Genomic DNA, 22,402 nt, shown 5'->3' on the forward strand with positions numbered 1-22,402 from the left:
CTAATAGTTCAAGCAACACTTGTAAAACAAAATAATTCCGTGAATTATGCCCCACCCCACCTCAAAGTTATGTTAAAGGTCTAGCCCCTGTACCTATTTATATGACATGGTAAAGAAATAGAGAGTTGGTTATGTTAATGATATTATACCAAAGTAAAGTGGGTCCTAAACCTAATGGCATCTGGGTGATGGCTTATGAAAACAGTAGCACACAGAGAGACATAAATGGGGGAAGAGAGATGTCATGGAAGAGAAGCCCATGAACAGACGACGAATGCTCAGCTCAGAGCCACAGGAGCAGAGAGGAACAAGAGTCTGCCCTTGAGCAGAGAGAGAGAGAGAGAGAGAGAGAGAGAGAGAGAGAGAGAGAGAATCTAAACCTGTCAACATCCTGAAACTGGACTCTTAGCCTCGAAAACTGAGATGCACAGAATCCTGTTCTTTAAAATACATCCACTCATAGCAGTATTAGTTAAGGAAAAAACAACTACCAACCTAAAACCCACTGCCGTCAAGTCTACTCCCAATCATAGGGCCTATGAGACAGACAAGAACTGCTGCCCACAGTTTCCAAGGCTAGCGTTCTCACAGAGAGACACAGTCACATTTTTCTTTACGGACCAGCTGCTGGATTTGTATTACCCCATCTTTAGCATCAAAGCGCTTTAGCCACTGTGCCACCAAGGGCCCCTATTTGTTACAGCAGTGCAAAAAATGATTAATTAAAATAAATCACGGTTTGGATACCTTAAAGACTAATATTTTATAATACCCAATCTTTTCACAAGTGGGATATGTCTAAACACTGCCCATCAGAAGACTTCTACTTCGATATTAGATGATACTGTAAAACTCATTGTGCTGGGCGTAAGGAATTTTCACAGAGCAAATTTAATAAACAAGTTCTCGAGATGATGTCTCGTTTACATGACTCCTCTAGATTATGGTCACAACCTCGGCTAGATGAGCTTTCCACCTCACTGCAGCGGTTGTGGGCTTGTACAATATGAAATTCAAAAGAACAGAAATACCTTTTGGCACATGACATAGTGCAGAATCGTTTTGACCGCAGAAATTCACTCGCATATCCCATCTTCCCACAGAATTCACACTTGAGCAACTCACTGTCCATTTCTTCTAACGTCTCTAAAAAAGGAAGGAAGCAAAGGGGGAAAGATCCAAAGTTTTAATTGTAACAAGTCTTCTTTTAGTCGCTAGTTTGGTTAGATATGCTGGTTCACACCAACTGGCTCTTTAACTTTTCAATTCATAACTACTCTGGTCCGGTTCACCTCCATGTAACAACCAACTCCACCAAATCCCTGTATCTTTCCCTGCCTCTGCACATAAAAACTGTCCATATAAATAAATGTGCAATCACGATGAGAGAGGAATGAAGCTGAGTAAGGCACAGCCACTACCCTCCAGAGACACTTTCAAATACTCGTAGAGTGCGGGCTCTGGGGGTTGGATGTATATGGCAGGGAATGAGGATGACTTCAAAGAGATTCTGACAGTCTGGCTTTAGAGGCACATATCAAATATTGATTAAATGTATCTTTACATACTATATCCCATGAATATATGAAGATATGTTTCTAATTCTGTCGGGCTCCTAACTGCAGAATCAACTGTTCAAACCCACAGCTGCTCTCTGGGAGAAAGACCAGGGCTTCTGCCCCTGTAAAGATTTGCAGTCTTGGAAACCCACAGGGGCGGTTCCAACCTGGTCTCTGAGTCAGAATTGACTCGGTGGCAGTGAGTTTTTGGAGTTTGGTTTTAGAGAGATAGATATAGCACATAATGTACAATGCATGTATATGTAAACATATATGTGCTTATGCGGTGGAAGATATACATATATGTATGTACCTAATTATATTCCATGGACTGGAGTCCTGATCAGGTTGTGGTTATGCTTGGGCTGCTCACCACAAGATCAACAGTTCAAAACTACCAGTGGCTTCAAGGTAGAAAGACAAGGCTTTCTACTAGCAAAGAGTTAGTGTCTTAGAAACCCACACCGGTAATCTGGAGTGTAGCTAGCAGTTGGAATGGGCTTGATGGCAGCGGGGTTCCGAGTTACAACCCACGGAACACACAGAATTAATAAGCAGGTCTGCAACGCGGGGCTCCAACACAGCAGGAACAGAGAGGATAAAGCTGGGCTTTGAAGAGTGAGTCACTGTGAGACAGAATCCACTCCCTGGCACCTAGCAGCGGCAACATATGGTTAAGTACAAAAGTCCTTTTTAGTTCTATTACAACAAAAATTACTTTGGACTGACTAATGTTAAAAATCACTTGTAGCTTTGTAATTTGCATTCCCTGACGTCCCTTTCAGGGTGTTCCGTGTTCAAATATCTTTCCTCTAAATCCACATCCATTACTTTCGTCAGGTCCTAGGAAGAAACCTCCATCCTAAGTGCTATATAATCCTCAGTGCTCCTCAGCAGTCACCAAAAAGCAAGTGGCTTCATCTTCGTGACTGAGCTTTCTCACGGGTCCGGTAAGGTTGACCATGCCTTTCTAATGAGCTGCAGTGAAGGTCAACGGGTGGGCAGTGGGTAGCGGTCAGAAGCAAGTGACAGTTCCCTTTCCACACAAGAACTGAACGAGTGCTAGGACCTAAAACAAGTGCTCAAGGACTACTTACGCGAACGCTGTCACATTCTTTAAACAACTCTATTTTGTCACTTTCTTACATCAGCATAACTCCCATGCCAAATCATATGAAGTGTATGTAACAAAACCACTCCTCCAACAAGGCAGGTTAACAAGAAGACAGGGGCACAGATGGAAAGTACTCGGAATCGTCTCACCAAGTAAAATGACAAAAGCCCCTTCCCTTGAGTGAAAGAGGACTTATACCAGGCTCCCTATACCAACCGAGTCAGACATCGGCCAACACAGCCGTGGGACCCGATGTCCTGACTCCCAGAAGTACTGTCATACCCCTGATCGTGAAAAGCCAAAGTCTCAGCCTGACACAGACCCTCCCTCTCACTCCAACACCGCTACCAATTCAGCCCTAAAGAGTCCACTCCTCCAGCTCCACGTCTAGGCTACACTAAGCATTTTGTTACAAAGGTTTTATTAGTTAGTACAGCACTGTGCAACATATGGAGGTTATGAGGCTTCATGAAGGACAAAGAATTGTTCTTGTTGATGACAGAGAGGCCAAGCACATACTTTCTAAGGAAATTCAGCATCTGCTGAATTTCTCATAAAGATGATAGGAGTGAGAGGGAGGGGAGGAGTACACCAATGAATATACATAAGTATGACAGAGCATATTTGTACATTTGAAGTTCTCTTTGCTGAAAATATATACATGAATGTAGTATGAAGCATCTAGGGAGCAAAGCTATGAATACTTGTTAGATATAACCAAGCACCTTAAAGGAATGAGTCCCTGGATCTGGTGGACCACAGACACAGGGGACGTCACGGCCAATGAGCAGAGCATAGTCCCAAAAGACAATGTTTTGCATCCTACTCTGGTGAGCAGCAGCTGGGGTCTTAAAAGTTTGTGAGTTGCCATCTGAAGTACAACTATTGGTCTCTCTCTGTGTCCACACAAAAGAGTGAAGAAACTTGAAGATGCATGGAAATAATTAGTCCAACGGACTAACAGACTGTCTGTGAGGTCAGAAGAATGAGATGGTGCCTGGCTACCACTACACCAAGTGCTCTGGAAAGGACCTTGACAGGGAGTGGATAGAATGGGAGGAAAATATAGAGCAAAACATTTTTAAAACCCACTTAAAAACACAAAACTATCCTACTGGTCACATAAAGAAACTGTTGAAACTCCTGAGTCTATGGTCCTTAATCACCTTTCAGGGTCTGAAATGAACTCATTTCTATGGCTCAATTTTCAGCCAAACAATAAACAGATCCATGGGGCAACAGTAATACGATGCAGGTCCCTACACATATTACAATAATCAGGGATTTGGGGTCGCAAGGGCAGCGTTTACTCTAGGACAAAGTTCAGAAGGGTCAGGAAAGAAGGAAGAATGGAAGCTAGAAATGTAAGGAGGAAACAGGCTAGATGGTGTTACCTTGTGGGAATTGCAATCAATTACATGAAACAAAATATTTATGAATTGTTCAATGGAAAATTGGTGCTTCTGCAATCCTCCACCTAATTCGCAATAAAAAGATAAAAAGACTTTATTTCTTCTAAGAGATTGAAGCCTAACAGATCAGCTAGCCTTTGTATGCTCACGCATGGCACTCCAGCCAACAATGTTCCTGTTGCTTTAAATCTACGCTTTATTGCCCACGACTCGGGGTAAAGCACATGCCAACCAATTGGGAAGTCTCGGCCAGTTTTAAAGTTCTAAAACCATCTGTCTGTATAATTAACTTAGTTACCGCTCCTTAGTTAATCTTTTTACTATGGAAATTCTCTAATTCCACAAGAAATTAAAAGCTCTTTCAGGGGACGGAGCTCTATCTTATACTTCTATAAAATAGTTCTTAGCTTGCTACATATAACTATTATAGCTTTGAGTATCATGATATATAAGGAACTCCGGTGACGTCATGGATTATGCTTTGAAACCACCAGCGGCTCTGTGGGTTATAGTTTGGGAAACCCAAAGGGGCAGTTCTACTCTCTCCTCTAAGTTGGAATCAACTCTATGGCAGTTTTTGCCAATCATGATATATCCCAGGAAACTTCTTAGCAGCTTTCTATTCCATGTCCTGCCCCTGTGTGAGCACCAGGTGGCATATTACAACCACTTTTAAGCCTAGAATTTTCAATTCCACAAATACTATAGATATAAGCAAGAAAAAAAAGAATGCTTGTACATTTTCATTTCAAATAAAAACATTTCTCAGATAAATTAGTATTTGAAACTAAAAGCAAGCATTCAGGGATTAAATAAGATTTACTTAATAATAACAAGAGGTAAAATATAGACCTTGATTGGATCTTAAGAACCAAATACCTATAAAGGGGCATTTTAAAAAGATCATGGGAAATCTGAGTATGGAGTTAGTATTGTTATATGTGAGATAACATTTCAGTTATGTTAAGAAAACACACGTGTTTGGAGAGATGCACAGTGACGTACACAGTGGAGAAGTGAAACAAGGGCTACAGACTTAAAAACACTAGAGAGAAAGACTGAGAGAAGGCAGGAGCGCCGAAATGCATGGATGAAGCAAGTGCGGCAGCAAACTACTGCTAGAATCGGTGCTAATGCCGAGTCTGCTGGAACACAGACTCGTGATTCAATTCAGCTTGTATGCGCAATTGAAAATTCTCACGGTCAACATTCCTGTAAATATTAATATTAAAGTGAACTCAGTAGAAACAGTAAAACTCAAAGTTCACACTATCATACTCTACTATTCAATTAGTGAATGGCGAGTAATTAAAACCTTGTGACAGTTTACAATGATAGATGTATATTCCTTTAAAGAGTTATGAAAAATGTGAACAGAGGCAATAAATATCTATTTGCCTTACCAAATGCCTATTTTGCTTAATTTAGCAAAATACAGGCAGACAATACATGCTTAGTAAGGATTTGTCAAAAAGTTCATTTTAGATGAAATATACCGAAGGATTATGACTTAATTGTTAATTAATGCACTACTATAGAACCTATACTAAATATATGTTTTTAATGCCAACCATTCTGACTCATTACAACCCTGTAGGACAAGATAGACCTGCACCATATATTTCCTAAGATTGTAAACCTTCACAGATGCAAACGGTCTCATTTTTCTCCTTTTAAGGGGCGGGTAGGTTTCAGATAGCGGACTGCTTAATCACTGCACCACCAGGAACTCTTTAAATGAAATTCTCACTCAGCAATACCATTGGTCTCTCAGTTTGTCACACTGTGGTGGCCTGTGTGTTGCTGTGAAGCTGGAAGCGAGGTCATTGGCATTTCAAATGCCAGCAGGGTCACTATAAGTGAACAGTTTATACTGGGAGGGTGAGTTGGAAAGGGGGAACCGATTACAAGGCTCTACATGTAACCTGCTCCCTGGGGAACGGACAGCAGAAGGGTGGGTGAGGGGAGGTATCAGACAGTGCAAAATATGACAAAATAATAATTTATAAATTATCAAGGGTTCATGAGGGAGGGTGGAGGCGAGGAGGGAGGGGAAAATGAGGAGCTGATGCCAGGGGCTTAAGTGGAGAGTAAATGTTCTGAGAATGATGAGGACAATGAATGTCCAGGTGTGGCTTTACACAATTGAATATGGTATGAGCCCCTAATAAAATGATTAAAAATAATAATAAGTGAACAGTTTTCAGCAGAGCTTCCAGACTAAGACGGACTATGAAAAAGGAATCAGCTACCCACTTCAGCGAAGTAACTGATGAAAACCTTATGCATACCTTCAAAACCTTATCAGCTATTCAAGGCCTAATGAGTAGAGACAGAACATTGTTGGTGGTATGCCCGAGGATGAGCACCTCAGGTCAGAGGGCATTCAAAATGTGACTGAAAAGGAGCTACTTTCCTGGGGTGGAGTCGACCAAGGTGCCGTGAGTGGGGTAAAGCCTGTGAAAGTGGAAACTCTAGAATTTTCCATTGCCGACGGGGCACATAACAAGGTAAGGAGAAACAGCTGCAAAAAAGCTGCAAATGATCACAACCTGGAATGTGTGAAGAAGTATGGATTTAGGAAAATTGGAAGTTGTCAAAAAAGAAATAGAACACATAAAGATCAATATCTTATAAATTCGTGAGCTGAAATGGACTGATATTGGCCACTTTCATTAAAAAATGTGATTTACTATTCCAGGAATAACACAGACAAGAGGAAGAACATTTCAAAATCAATCTTGAAAGATAAAGCTGTCTGTGATAGGATTGTATCTGTCTGTTTTCAAGGAAATCCAATCAATATAATATTATTCAAATTTATGGACCAATCACAAAAGCTAGTGATGAAGAACTTAAAGAATTCTGCCAACATCATCAGAAGTTGATCAAATATGCAACCAAGATGCAATGATAATTATTATCGATTGGAATACAAAAGTTGGAAACAAAGAGAAAAGAACAATTGGAAAATATGGACTTGAAAATAGAAATGAGAAGCTGGAGATCACAGGATAGAATTCTGGAAAACCAGCTACGTGTTCAGAGCAGATACCTTTGCACAACTCAAAATGGACTTCTCCAGGTGGCATACAGAGAAATCAAATTGACTACATCTGTGGAAGAGATGCTGGAAAACCTCAGTGTCAGCAGCTAAAACCAGGCCAGGGGCCAACTATGGAACAGACCACCAATTGTTCATACGCACATTCAGGCTAAAGCTGAAGAAAATTGAAACAAGTCTGTGAGAGTCAAAATGTGACCTTGAGTCTATTCCACCTGAATTTTGAGAACATCTCAAGAACATATTTAACACATTGAACACTAATTGCAGAAGACCTGATGAGCTGTGGGAGGACATCAAGAACATCATTCATGACGAAAGCAAAAGGTCATTAAAAAGACAGGAAAGAAAGAAAAGATCCAAGTGGGTGTCAGAAAAGACTCTGAAATCCTAGAGTAGCTAAAGCAAATAGAACACATGATGAAAACAAAGACCTGAATAGAACATGTTAAAGGGCAGCTTGAAAAGACAAAGTAAAATGTTTTAATAGAATGGGCAAAGATCTAGAGTTAGAAAGCCAAAAAGGAAGAACATGATCAGCATATCGTAAACTGAAAGAACTCAAGAAAAAAGTTAAGCCTCAAGTTGTAATATTGAAAGATTCTATAGGCAAAATATTGAATGATGTATCAAGCAACAAGAAGATGGAAAGAATACAGTCACTTTACCCAAAAGAACTAGTCCGCATTCCACCTTTTCAAGAGGTAGCATATGAGCAAGAACCAATGGTACTGAAGGAAAAAGTTCAAGCTGCACTGCAAACATCAGCCCAAAACAAGGGTCTAGGAATTGATGGTACACCTACTGAAATATTTCAACAAGCTAATGAAGCCCCAGGAGCACTTACTCAGCTGTGCCAGGAAAACTGTAAGACAGCTACTTGGCCAATGGACTGGAAATGATCTTTATTTATACCCACTCCAAAGAAAGATGACCCAAGAGAATTCTCAACTACAGAACAATATCATTGATACATATGCAAGTAAAATTTTGCTGAAGTTCATCCAGCAATGGTTACAGCAGTACATTGATAGAATTGTACCACCAGGATTGGAAGAAGGCTTACTAACAACCTTAAGGATTCAGATGACACAACCTTGCTTGCTGAAAGTGAGGAGGGCTTGAAGCTCTTGCTGATGAAGATCAAAGGATGCTGCTTTCATTGTGGATTACAACTCACTGTGAAGAAGATCAAGTCCTCACAAATTGACCCGACATCATGAAAAATGGAGAGAAGGCTCAGTTGTCAAGGACTTTGCCTTGCTTGGATCCACAATCACTGCTCATGGAAGCAGTAAGCAAGAGATCAAAAAATGAACTTCACTAGGTAAACCTGCTTTCCTGTTGTTTGGGGCAAATTATACAAAATATTAGACTAAAACAGTAAAAAAAATACAAATGAAAAAATCTGTGTAGGCTAAAACTCCAAGTCGCTGCTCAAACACTAAAAGGGGCAGTCAGCTTAACTGAAAGGTATCTGACGTGAAAACCACACACCCTCAGCAATCATGTCTTCCATCTCCGTGTCAGATGAATTGTCCGCATGCTTTGTGTTGTTCTGTAGCTCTGGCTGAGCGCACACTGAATTTATCACCTGACTATCCAAAAGAGGTCTTTTCTTCACGGGCTGTTCTATTAGTAAAGATGAACGACTCACCTTTAAAGGGAAGAGAGAAGAAAATTAAAAGTTTAAAAATACATTAGGAAATAACTTATTTTATAAACCCTCTTAAAGGGCATGTTATCTATGACAATTTACTTGTTTCGCTAATCAGAGCCATTCATTAAAGGGGTTATTCCTTGAGGAAACGTTAGGCAATTTGGATACAAGTGCTTTTTCTCAGGACACCAGCAAAGTCTTAGTCAAGTGGAATTTAGGGTTCTAGTCCAAGTAAGTAGTTAGGAAAAAAGTCTTAAATTTTAGTAATGGCCAAAATGAATACTAATCCAGTTACTCTACACTGTGAATATCTCAGTAGCTAAGCCCACCACTAAAAACAAAGGCAACAAACACCAGAATATGTAGGAGGGAGGTTTTTTTTAAATTTTTTTTTTAACCTTTAAGAATACAATTTAATTAAGAAGTTCCTCTCTCAAAGAACTGCTTGATCAATTATTTTCCTTCAAAAACTTTTGTTTCTCTCCATATGAGTACAACATAAATAAGAGCAATAAAGCTTTAATCAGCCTGTGTTCTCAATGAGTTTTATGTTTTCTGAAAACCAATCTTTATTTTATTTCTTCAAGCTCAAGGACTTTCACTTGCAAGGATAGCCTCCACAAAGGAATGATTCATTTGGAGTCTCGGATAACTCAGAATGCAACACTGTCAGGTCCCTTGAAAGGCTTTTAAAGGAACAGGGACGTTTGGTTTTCTCCAACAGAGGAATACATTTTATAGATAAAATCCTCAGAGTAAAACCGATAACAGAGAATATTCACTATGTTCAGGATACTTCCAGCCCTCTAGCCCTTCCTTCAAGAGGTCTATGCTCTTTGATGCCATGTCTAAACGGTAGGGTTGGCATCCTTGAGGAATTTAAACCAAGTTCCTTTTAAATATTTTTAGAGTTTGGAGAACAAAAATTCCCAAGGGGCAAGGTCAGGGCTGATGGGATAAGGTTTCCCAATTGAATTCTCCCAGGACAGCGCTTGCTATCCAAGAATGAGCAACTGCATTGTGATGATGCCACACAAAACCCTCCGTGTGCCTTTCTCATTTATCTTATAGGAGATCCAAGAGTCCCACAACCAGCAACACAAATGCAAGTAAACCAATCACCACAATGCAAAATAGTTTTGTACCCATGAACCTAAGAGTCAAGGGACCCAACGGTCTGCAAATTAATTATTTGTCTAATTCTCTTAGACTTATTTTCTTTTGGATTTGAGATGAACTTGTTTGTCACTAAAGACTCCAAGTCTATTTCAGTTTTATTTTTCCACTTTCTAAAATTTTTCTTTTATCTTCTAAGGGAAACTGTTCATCTCCAAATATCATATAGATCATTTAATGCTAGTCTCAAATCACAACACTTTTATTTATTTATTTTAATTAAAAGATCATTTAATTGGGGTTCTTACAACTCTTATTATAATCCACTCATCAATTGTATCAGGCATATTTGTATATATGGTGCCATCATTCTTTCGTAGATATAGTTTCTATTGAGCCCTTGGCATCAGTTCCTCTTTATCCCCCCCAACCTCGTGACCCCTTGATAGATTATAAATTATTTTTATTTTCACAACACTTTTAATAGTAGATACAACATTTCCACTTTGAGTTGAACATTTTAAAGTGCTTATTATTATTATTATGTCCTCATCTCTGTACCCCTCCCCTTGCCCTGTTCCCCACAATGTCCCTGGCCTCCTCAGGGTCATCAAAGTCTTGTCTCTTGGTGTACAGACCACCTATCTCCTTGTCTTCCTTACAATAATGGTGTTATTAAATATTTATCTTTGCGAGACTGACTGAGTGTGCTAAGCATAATGTTCTCTAGTTTTGTCCATTTCCTGCAGTGTTTAAGAGTTTATCATTGTTTTTCAATCATGCATGAAATTCCATAATAAAATAAATGTACCAGAGCTTCCTTATCTGTTCCTCAAGAGTTGGGAGTTTTGGGTTGTTTCCATGCTTTTGCACGTGTGGAAAATGCTGCAATAAATATAAATGTACACATGTCTGTTTGTGTTCTATTCTGAATTTCTTTAGGGTATACACCCAGTAGAGAGATTGCTGGATCATAGGGTGCTTGTATTTGCATTTGTTTAAAGAACTGTTATATTGATTTCCATAGTGGCTGTACAATTCTATGTTTTGTTTTGGGTTTTTTTGAATTTATGTATTTTACTGACCATATGAAAGTATGTTCCACATAAGTGACAGGTTGGAAAAGGGGAAAATGAGAGAGGGTTTATTTTTTAAAGTGAACTTTAATCACAATGGAAGAAAGTATCACAATACAACTGTCCTCTTCAACAACAACACATTAGTACTTTGTTCAACATTTTCTTAGAAGACTTTTTTTCAGTTGATTCTTCAAAAAGTTTTATGAACTTATAAAAGTTTTCTAACCCTAAGAAGTATAGTTGTGTTGCTCCCTTTCCTTATTCTAAGATACTTTTTAAAAAATCATTTTATTAGGGGCTCATACAACTCCTATCACAATCCATGCGTACATCAGTTGTGTAAAGCACATTTGTACACATTCATTGCCCTCATCATTCTCAAAACATTTGATGTTTTTATGTTGCTGATGAGACTATAGATAGAACTGTAAAGTGCTTAAAAAATCTGATGAAGGCTGAGATTTAAGAACAATGAGAATTCTATTAGTTCGTTCTAGGCTAACAGTTGGGTAGCTTTTGCTGTACAATAAGGAAGCTTCAAAAAGTTCAAAAACATTCCCATGGACTTTATCAAGCCACTTCATATTATTTCTCCAGGTCATGGGAAAGTTAATATTGTTTCCAATCCAGTTTAAGCTCTCACCACACATCACATTATGTAAACAAGACCACTTTTAAAATCATACACTTTAGGTGTCATTTCAGTCCCCTTTAACAAGAGAGGAAGGCTTACTTATCTGGGTTCGTAAGCTTCCAACTATCATTTTCTAAATTTCTGAAATTGTTATCCATGTATCCTGAAAGTTCTTATATATTTTTTTATTTATACAGTAGTCTAAAATCCTATAAATATGTTTGGAAAAGAGAAAGATAGTCTAGATAAAATTTTTATACCTTAAATAAATAAAATTATAAGCTTTTTAGTAGAGACTAAGACACTACACAAAAGCCAGGTTACATGGATAATATTTTTAAAGGAGAAATGTGCTGGCTACTCACAGGAAATGGTTCCAATCCCTCCTGAATCACAAAGCCTTCAATGACATGGGTCAAGATCTGCGGTTTAACAATCGCCTGTGGTAGCTTGTTTTCCATGCTGGGAATGCTACTGGGCATAGGTGTGCCACTGTGGTTCCTTGTAGTGGCCGCTGGAAGTAAAAGTGGAGGCGGAGGGACAGAAGCATGTGAGGGATCTGATGGGGATTTAATCACTGAAGCACTCACTGAGGCCACGGCAGGTAATTCCACTTGTTCTGTGGGGGAAAAAGAGTCATTCGAAATTTTATATTTAGCATTTTTCAGGGTAAATATAAAAGAGAATAAAGGGGTATCCTAAACTCAATGGAAAATAATACCTGGTTGTTTATAACACTGTTCTAAGAAATTTGTACTTGTTGCCTCCTTTAATCTGCCCAAGATTCTTAGAGAGTTACATACTACTACAAACCCCACTATACCAGAGAAGAGGGATTGATGTTCAAAGTTTTCATTCAGACCTCAGTTAAAAAGAACTATCGACAAGGAAAACTTTTGGAATATCAATTTAAGAATAATTACTAAAATGGTTGCTTGTTTTTGTAACATTAAATTACTTGTTTTTGTTTATTTGAGGGAGACTTGAAAAGTTCATGGAAAAATAGAATGAAAAGATGTGGTGGTGACCGACCCCCCGACCATAAAAACATTTTGGTTGCTATTTCATCACTGTCATTTTGCTACTGTTATGAATTGGGCAACACCTGTAAAAGGGTCATTCGACCCCCAAAGGAGTCGCAACCCCCAGGTTGAGAACCGCTGCCCTAATCCATACCCTCTTCTAAATTTGCCTTGGATGTCTGGCGGTTCCCTGTTGAAGCACTGCTGTGATCATTTTTTAATTACCTTCAGCAAGATTTTACTTGCATCAGTGTATCTGTCTGTCTGTTTATACTGTAGTAGTTTCTGTGTTGCCATGGCACTGGAGGCTTTCCACTGGTATTTAAACACCAGAAAGATCCCATAATGGACAAGTTTCAGCAGCAATTCCAGACTAAGAAAGACTAGGGAAAAGGACCTGGCAATACAATTCTATCAAACTGGCCACCGAATCCCTTAAGTGGGAACACTGATATAGCTAGTGCCCAAAGGTGAGACCCTCGGGCTGGACTGCACTCAACATGTGACTAGGGAAGTGCTGCCTCCTTAAATCAGAACTCACTGCTATGGAGCCACTTCTAATTCCTAAGGACACTGGAGGAGGGCAGAGCTGCTTCTGAAGGTTTGTTTCCAAGAGTACATCTTTACAGGCGCAGATCCCCCCTCTTTCTACCACAGAGCAGCTGGTGGGTCTGAATCGCCGACTCTGCACTGAGCAGCCCAACACTTAACTCACTGTGCCAGAAGGCTTCGTCTTCTTCATCCAAGCAGAATTGACCATAATTATATGGATGCAGTAAGACTTTTACAGTCTTCATTTGCTGATGTGGCATGACTCAAATTAAGGGGGAGAAAGCACAACAGCTGTAGACACCCATGAAAAATTAGAACGTGAACTGTGTGAAGCCCGAGAGTTGTCAAAAACAAATGGAATGTATAAAACTCGGTATACTAAGCAGTAAGTAAGCTGAAATGGATTAGTACTGGCCACTCTGAGTCGGACAATCGTATCTACTATGCTGCAATGACAATGACAAACGGCATCCATTCATGGTCAAAAAGGACATCTGAAGATCCATGCTAAACTACAACACTGTTAGTGGCGCTGCACTGTCCGACGTAAGATTTGCCGCCTAGGGAACTTTAGACCACTGGGGAGAAGCAGGCAGGTCTACTCTCTCCTATAAGATTGTAATGATTCAGAATCACTTCCACAGCAACAGGTTTATATTTCGTTAGAAAATTATACACAATTGGACTTGTCTGGTATTTTAACATTTTTTAACCTAAGTAGTTCTTATTCACTCTTTAAAAAACTAGTTGTTAGCCATCCAAAGAGTCTTGAATTCTAACCTACCCTTTGTTGCAATGAACTACAATAACAACGTAGCTTACGTCCATCTTTCATAGAAAAAAGGGGCATTGGTGGCACTGTCTGTGAAGTGTCGAACCAATAACCACATGTCAGTGATTCAAACCCAGCAGACTCCACAGGAGAAAGATGAAGTTAATTGCTCCTGTACAGATTTACAGTCTAGAGTCAGATTCAACTTGATGGCAGGACTGAGTTTCAGTAGGGAACCGATTTTTAAAAAAGATTTCCCCTTTAAAAAAATGTGTATGTATATATATATATATATATATATATATATATATATATACTTATACTTCCCCCCTTTTATATCAGTGTTCATTAGAGTACTATTCACAATAATCAGAAAGTGAAAACAAAATGAATGGATGAACAAAATGTGGTACATACAACTGTAGAAGAAATGAAATCTTGATACAAGACATTATGCTGAGCAAAATAAACTAATCACCAAAAATCATATACCACATGACTGTACTTACATAAAAGGTCAATGTATAGTAACCAATGTTTATTAGTGGTTACCAGGGGGCAAGAAAACCAGAATGTATTTCTAGAGCCCAACCTAACTCTGTGACCCTATCTATAGTGTGTCTCAGCGTGTACTCTTCACTGAAGCAGACTGTGCATCTTTCCCACAGTGCCGCTGAAACTGCCAACCTTTTGGTGAGCAGCCAAGCACTTAATCACTGCATCACTATTGCTCCTAAGAAGAAAGCGGGGAGGGGGGAAAAAGGGGTTAATACTCATGGGAAAATCACATTGGTTAAGGGAAGGGTTACATAGCCAATTACTGTAATTGCTAATAAGATTAAACCTTTAAGCATTTGATTGGCCAAAGTTATGTGAGAGAAATATTTTTTATAAAAACTGAGTAGCTGTCAGGGTTGATTATGTATAACCAAACACCTCATAGTATCTGTTTCCCTGGTTTGGAGTTCATGGTAATGATTTCATGGAACATCCCAATTAATCAGCATAATAACACGTTTCGTTCTGCTCTAATCCATTGCATAGTTTCTGGGATTGCTAAAGCTTGCAAGTGGGCATCCAAGGCCTACTCCTTGATCTTATGTCAGCTGGCCTAGAGAGTTAGGAGTAAGAGGAGGGTGCAGAGCATGATGGACTGCCTCTTTAAGCCACTGGCTTCTTTGTCTTAGGATCCAAACAAGTGGACGGTGCCCAGCAACCATCAGTCATCACTTCGACCCAAGACTCTATAGAAGACTCCTTCCTGATCAAGAGGAGGAAAATACAGAACACAATTTCACCTTTTCTGGACTCCCTATTCCTGGAGCCATGAAATGTGGCATGGACCCAAAACTACTACCTTGGGGAAATGTTTACACCAGAAATCACAAAATATCCCCTCATGTCATGAGAAAACTGAAATAGTATAGTTCAACTAGTAAAAAAAGTCTGCCTTGAGCATTTTGCTCTTTTAAGAACTCTATATGAGATCAAACTGATAGCAGCAACCTAAAGCTTAGACAGGAAGTGAAGGGGGCAGTGAGCTGATGTTAATGAGGGAGGAAGAACTCAACAAAGGAGAGTTAGAAAACTGTACAGCTAGAAGAAAGTAATTAACGGCACTAATTTGTCCACTGGAGAAATGTTGATTCGGTGTAGGTACTGCTATGTATATCTTCAACACCAACAAATACATTTAAGAAATAAAAGGAAAACCCTTTAGCGCGCGCACACACACAGTGAAGAAAAACATTCCCATTACTAACATTCACTGAGTAGAATATTCCCCCCAAAGCTAGGAACTGCCTCACCTAACAGAGGATGTTCAGCAGTAACATCTTCTCTGCCCACAGTGATAGCTGCTGGGGACAGTGTGGGTGGTGGGGGGGTTCTGTCCATGCGAACACATTCATCTGTCTCTTCTGGCATTTCTTCTTCACACACATCTTCTACTTGATAAACCTGCGAAGACAAGCCATACTGCCTTAAAATGTTTCCAAAAAGACATTTAAGGAAGTATTCTTAACTTAATTTTTTTTAAGTCTAAATGTTTTCAATTAAAAAAAAAAAAAAGACTATTCTGCTAAGTGGAAAATAGAACTAAAACTGTCCAAATGAAGTTTTCCCGAAGACTTGGCAATCTTATGCAAAAAGTGAGCTGAGGATCACTACCTAGGGTAAAATGAACAAAGGTTTCTGAAAAGACGGTATACTCAGAACATTTTTTTTCATATTGAAAATTAAAATACAATCTGATTTTGTATATTCAAAGAACTATTTGGGGGATCATACTATTATTTATGTTAATTTCTAATGGTCATAAATAAAAATACACATTAATATTTTTCATAGGGACACTAAGTAAATCAATAAAATGACACATTATATATCAAAAAGCGTACTGTTTTGGGGACTGTACTCAGGTTTTTCTTCTTTATATTATTATGTAATCAAAATTAAATTATCAAAAGTAATGTTCTAAGTGCCTCCTAAAAAAGGTATATAACTTTATCTTTACCCCTGACCCTCTCTTTCATCCTTTTCATGCTAATCAAGATGCTGTCAAGTTACTATCAGGTATCTAAAGTACCTGGTTCTTGAAATGCAATCTACATATACACCCACACAAACACCCTAAGCCATTTAGAAAACTGTTTTTCAGTTTTTTAATTATTCTGTACTCATAAGGAAAAGCTTTGAAGTGTTTAACTTAACTCCCCTGTTATCCAATTATAAAGTTTGCATTACAAAGATGAAATAAAAAGGTACTTTAGGAAGGAGTTACCTAACCAAAAAATCTGACCTTATTATTAATGCTTCATTATAAAGCAGCTTATTTCTCAAAGTGCACTTCTAGAGACTGGCACGTATATTTTATTATTTTAAATGTACTTAACTATTACTGATAAAAGATGATAGGTGACTAGGAACAAAGCTACAAAACTGTTTACCTCCTTTCTTTTAGATGCAAAGCTTATTATATAAATTTACAAGTTTTTTTATTAGCTTCTTTATTTCCAACAAATTGTAATGAAACTAAAACTTCTTAACATTCACACAGAAAACTTTGAGGTTTTTCTAAAATTTTTATTTTTCAATCAAGCTATAAAAGCTTGACTATTTGAAGTATATAAAATTAAACATAAAAATAATCAAGACTTCTTAAAACAGGTGCTATGAAAGGGACTGTACAGTCTCATCTACAAAGGAATATTAACAAAGGAAGACATTTTTAAATTTCCAATGCTCTAGAAAGAATAAAATAATACTTTGTTGCCTTTTCTAGACTTACAAATCTTACTGGTACTGATCATTATTTTTAATCAACTACAGTCTCTAGAACTGTAATCCAAAACATCTATTAATGAGGCAACATCCTTTAAAGTTATTGTTTACAATGCTACACCTGAGAACCTTTTTCACCAAAATAGACCTCTTCTCTGTCTGGAACCTTAAAAGTAAAGGTAGTCAGTATGCTACTGTGCCAAATGATCGTGGCCACTATCTGTTCATGAAGGAGCTCTGGGAGTGTAGATGGTGCACATTGGGCTGCGATCCTCATGGTCAGCAGTTTGAAAATCATCACAGCTCCGCAGGAGAAAGACTGGGCTTTCTACTCTGGCAGTCACCTAATCTGGTGTCAATTTAAGGATTCGGAGTGTAGGGGTGGAGTGTCTAGGCTGTCAATCTGGAGTTAGCCAATGGGGCTTCTGTGGGCATGACCTTCTCCTGAGAATTCTGGGAAATCTGGTACTTCCTCCTTGGAGGTGGAAGACACCTCCCTCTCTGCCACTCCCTGGGAGACATTGCAGAAGACAATCAACATGGACGCAACCAGACCTCAGAAGCCCGAGAAGCCTCGAAGACACCCTTGACAGCGCTGAGATGCTTACAAGGCTACTGGACCCAAAGACTTTCTATCCACTGGCTTGTGATCGTCCTGCATTTGGCATCATTGCATGTGTTTCATGAGTCGGAAGAGGACTTTACAGAGTGGTATCGGACATATGGGCTAGTATCAGACTTATGGCCTTGGACTGGACTGGGTTGGGATGTTTTCTCAATGTTCAACTCCTCTTGTATATAAACCTCTCCCTTATATACATATGCATGTTTATGAATTCGTTTCTCTAGTCTACCCAGACTTACACACACTCCTCCTAAACAGTTACAGATGTGGAAACTCACAGGGGTTGCTATGAGTTAGCATGGACTCGATGGCAGTGAGCTTGGTTTTGATGATGATGATGATGATATCTAAAAGGGGCCAAGTCACCCTCCCCCAAAAAGTGTCTTTGAGATTAAAGAGTGAAAAGACCTTCTAGGGAGGGGCATTTGCTGTCGTTGTGAGCCATTTATTGAGTTGGCTCAGTCTGACCAAGAGTGAGCAGGATGTTGATTTGGATGTAATTAGGCAAGTCTGATTCTGTCAACCAAGCTACATAGCATTTCTTTATGAGATACTGTCTTTTTGAAATCATTACCTGTTCCTAAAATACTTAAACTCCTCAATCATAATGTCACTTGTTGTTAAAATATCTGCTAGAGGACCTTTTAAAGATTCAAAGTTTGATCATGCATACAATTCCGATATATATTTTTAAATACCAAAAGAGTATTTGAAAATTGAAAATCATAGCACAAATAATGTATTTTAAAGTAAGGAATTTGTTCAAGAATATGTTTAAAAATTGTTAAAAGAATTAAATAATATGAAAGAATGTTTGAATACTTTTCATCCTTTAAAAAGTCACAAGCCTGAATGTTCATATTTTTTTTCTAAATTTCCCAAGTTAAAGTAAAATTAGTTACTGATTAAAAGAATGAGAAAAAGGCAAATAAAATCCATCAGAGACATCTGGCGCCATCAGCATTAAAAGAAAAAAAAAGTCTAAACACAACAACTAACGTATTGAACAAAGAGACAAAAGGAGAATTTGCTCACAAGAACAATTTGTTTAGCTCATAACTATTTTCAAGATAGCAAAGCCTATCAAACTTGTCTCAATACATTAGGTCCATCTGTCTCCCTTTCCTAAATAAACTGCATAACATTTGCTTATTCTGTATTGTCTAGCTACCTCATCACATAGTACTACTTAGCACAGTCAAATGCCAATGAAAATTCCCCCTTACCTTCTGAAATGTCACATCTCTTAAGACAATAAAGCAAGGATACGGCAATGTAATATGCAAAGCTAGGAAAGTCAGGGAATCTAAAGATAGCATGAGAATATCTGCAGCAAGTCTAATGAGCAGTGATTATTATTTTCACCAAAAAATTCAAAGTGGGATAACATTAATTTTTTATTTAAAAAAAGACAGTGGGAAACAACAAAAATGGACATTAAATATTTCCATTTAAAAGGTTCGATTTAATTAGTTTTAAATGTCATAATATTTGAGATATTCCCATTCTAAATAGCTTTCCCCCAGTGTTCCCCTAGTCAAAACAATCAGAAATAGATAAGCAGTAGAGAGATATTTCATTTTTAGCTAGTCAAATCACTACACTAGAAAATGAGAAAATTAAATTATATTTTATTTAAAGGTACTATAAACTTCTTCAGGCCATGTTTTTGGTATAATATCCACTGTAAATGTTTCAAAAACTCTTTTTAAAAAAATCATTTTATTGGGGGTTCATACAACTCTTATCAAAAACTCTTTGAAAGTAAATATATAGACAGGATGAAATGACAAATATTTCTGCATTGCCACTGTTGTTTATAAGTTCTTTTTTTTAACAGAACTGAATGGGAAGTGGAATTCAATCTCTTTACATCTATTAAATAGATCAGTAGAATGATAAGAATGAAAAATCTATGTTTTCAAACTGAGAGCAGGAACCTTTCCCATTAGGGAACAAACTTTAAAACTCCTCTCTTTATGAGCTAATGGTTTTTAACTTTTAAGAGGTAAATGTCTTCCAATAGGATTTGATACAATACCTCCTTCTCCTTCCTTAAAGACGATTCTTTTCCTCAGTTACAAATTCATGACAAATTTGATCATTCTGAAAAATATTTACAAGCTTTATTTCTGTTTTCATTGGAAATATTTTATAATTTAACAAATCCTTCAGGGAATGTGTAAAGCACAAATTTCTCAAGATGCATGGCTTTAGAGACTTATTCTGATAAATTTTACAATCATCTCAATTACCAACATTTTTACTAATGGATCCTTAAATCCTTTGCATTAAATTTAGCCATTGAATTTTTGAGCTTTTTAAATCAGAAATATTTTAAGTATAGGTTTTCCTTTAGAAATGAAAAAATTAGAAGTTTGACACTTGTAAAAAGGGGTCTACACTTACTGTGTTTTTGCAAAGTTGAACTCTTTCCTAGAATGTTCCTTACAAAATTTTAATAACGAAACACAATTTTACCAATAAAATACACCATACTACTATACCTCCACCTTGAAAGAAATGCCCCTTAAGGCCCAGAATTTCAGATTGCATACAAGCGAAAGGTTAGCTACAGAAACTATAAATTTAAGAACATACAAGCCAACAGAAGGGATCTATGAAGGATAATCACCTTAAGAGAAAAAACTTTGTGCAGATGACACTGGTTCAAATGCATTCCCTTGGGGAAAAAAAATCAACTCTGTAAAGATAGCAGATGGATTTGTTTAAATAGTAATAAAATTAACGAGGGTCTTTAATAACCACCAAACCACAAATTATCAAGCATGCAACCACACTTTAACAAACAATGGCATTTCTTTTTTTCCCATACAGCATGTTTGTCAGACACTGGCATCTGAAGATTTGAAACTTTTTAAATTCATAGGCACTTGATCTAGTGATCTAACAGAAGAAAGAACAGTCTTTCAGTTCAGCAAGAAAGGCAAAGAGCTTCCGAGGGCTTACCACTGGTGGATCAACAGGTGCTGGTGGTTGTACTTGTAGGTTTACCGCAACAGTTTGAGGAGGAGGAAGAGTCTGAAATGGCAACTGGACCAAAGCTTCTGCAGCTGGAAGCTCCTCTTCTGACACCAAGGCATTCTGCATCAAAACCTGGCCCTGGGACAGAATTTCAGGCTGCACTTGTAAAGACTGCATAGACTGCAAGGGCAGTGGTGGAATCTGAGCTGGAGGAGATGCTGACATCTGTGGAGGGGTCGCAATTGGGATTGGAGAGGACTGCAGGGTTGAATATTGCTGGTGTGATGTTGGAGAGACAATCTGCTGGCCTGGGGACACCAAGGCAGACTGCTGAACTGGGCCAATGTGTACGACTGGGGAAGCCGGGAGTGGAAGATGGGATGGAAGATTCAGCTGTGATGTCGGCTGCACCTGACTGGCAGTGGACTGTTGCAAGTTTGGCCCTGGCTGGAGAGCTGATGAGACGAGTGGGTGTGGCTGAATAAGTGCTTGTGGATGGATAATTATGGTAGGAGACTGACTTGGTGAGTGAGGTGGTGGAGGAGACACCACTACAGACTGCTGTGCCGACTGTGACGGGCTAGGAGACATTGTTAAAGGAGGGGGGTGACTCTGAATTGGAGAACAATGTTGTGACTGGGCATTACTGGGGGCGGGGGGAAGGCCGTGGTTTTGGAGTGGTAGACAGTGTTGGGATGGGGGTGGGTCTTGAGTTGGATTTTGAAGTGTGATTGGCTGAATTTGCTGTTGCTGCTGTTGTAATATCAGCTGATGGTGAGAAACCTTGGGAGGTGGTGAGTGAAGGGGAATTTGTTGATGTCTTATTAGAGAATGAGGTTGAATTGGAGAATATGATGCTGTGAGGGAAAAAAATAAAAATTAGTATTTCAAAAAATCAGACATTAAAAATAAATCTAAAAGAGGAAAGTTTTCACATCAAAAGGTGATCATCACCATCATCATAAATCTATTGCAAGTCTTCCACACAAGAGTAATTTGAAGAATCAAGCTGCATTGTTATAAAGTGCAAAAGAAAATCTCATGAAACAATTCACAAATCTGAATCTGCACATAATTATTCCAATTAAATTTTATAAGTCTCTAAGATAACAGAATTAATTTTTGGTAAAGTTTATCCACTCAAGATGTTTCTTTGGGAAGAAGAGTATTACTGAACAAATAAGACATATTTAAGATAATTTTAAAATCAAAACTGCTACAGTAAAAATCAGAAACTAAATGTCTCATACTTTTGAATCTATGTGTCAACATGCTTCCAACCAATAATTACGGTAATTGCTTATAAAGTTTTCCAAATAAATTCTCTTGAGTTGAGACAGTGAGCCTGGTATTATCTGAACTAGCAAACGTTTTGTGTAACGTTTAATTCAACGAATTAAGCAAAAGACACAGGGTAAATCCTGCATGTGAGTGAACAAAGGCAGTAACTGAGAGCGGAGACTTCTAGGAGAGGGCCAGCTTTACTTATAGAAGGAGGCAACCAGAAGCATATGCTTCATAAAGAA

The 22,402-nt window shown here is 38.3% G+C and overlaps 1 protein-coding gene across 8 annotated transcripts in view; it reads right to left on the reverse strand.

Moving 5' to 3' along the window:
- PHC3 (polyhomeotic homolog 3) overlaps positions 1-22,402 on the reverse strand; it is a 78,305-nt gene that overhangs the window by 13,747 nt on the left and 42,156 nt on the right. For 5 of the 8 annotated variants that reach the window (XM_075547013.1, XM_075547014.1, XM_075547010.1 and 2 more), the window contains 6 exons: positions 20,862-21,733; positions 20,527-20,574; positions 15,793-15,943; positions 12,004-12,257; positions 8,647-8,806; positions 1,032-1,146 (listed from right to left, as the gene is read on the reverse strand). In XM_075547013.1, the coding sequence (XP_075403128.1) occupies positions 1,032-1,146; positions 8,647-8,806; positions 12,004-12,257; positions 15,793-15,943; positions 20,527-20,574; positions 20,862-21,733 (1,600 nt within the window). The remainder of the gene's footprint in view (positions 1-1,031; positions 1,147-8,646; positions 8,807-12,003; positions 12,258-15,792; positions 15,944-20,526; positions 20,575-20,861; positions 21,734-22,402) is intronic. The other 3 variants (XM_075547016.1, XM_075547015.1, XM_075547012.1) reach the window with 1 other exon arrangement.

This window comes from Tenrec ecaudatus, chromosome 4 (assembly GCF_050624435.1).
Source record: "Tenrec ecaudatus isolate mTenEca1 chromosome 4, mTenEca1.hap1, whole genome shotgun sequence".
In the NCBI taxonomy this organism is placed as follows: Eukaryota; Metazoa; Chordata; class Mammalia; order Afrosoricida; family Tenrecidae; genus Tenrec; species Tenrec ecaudatus.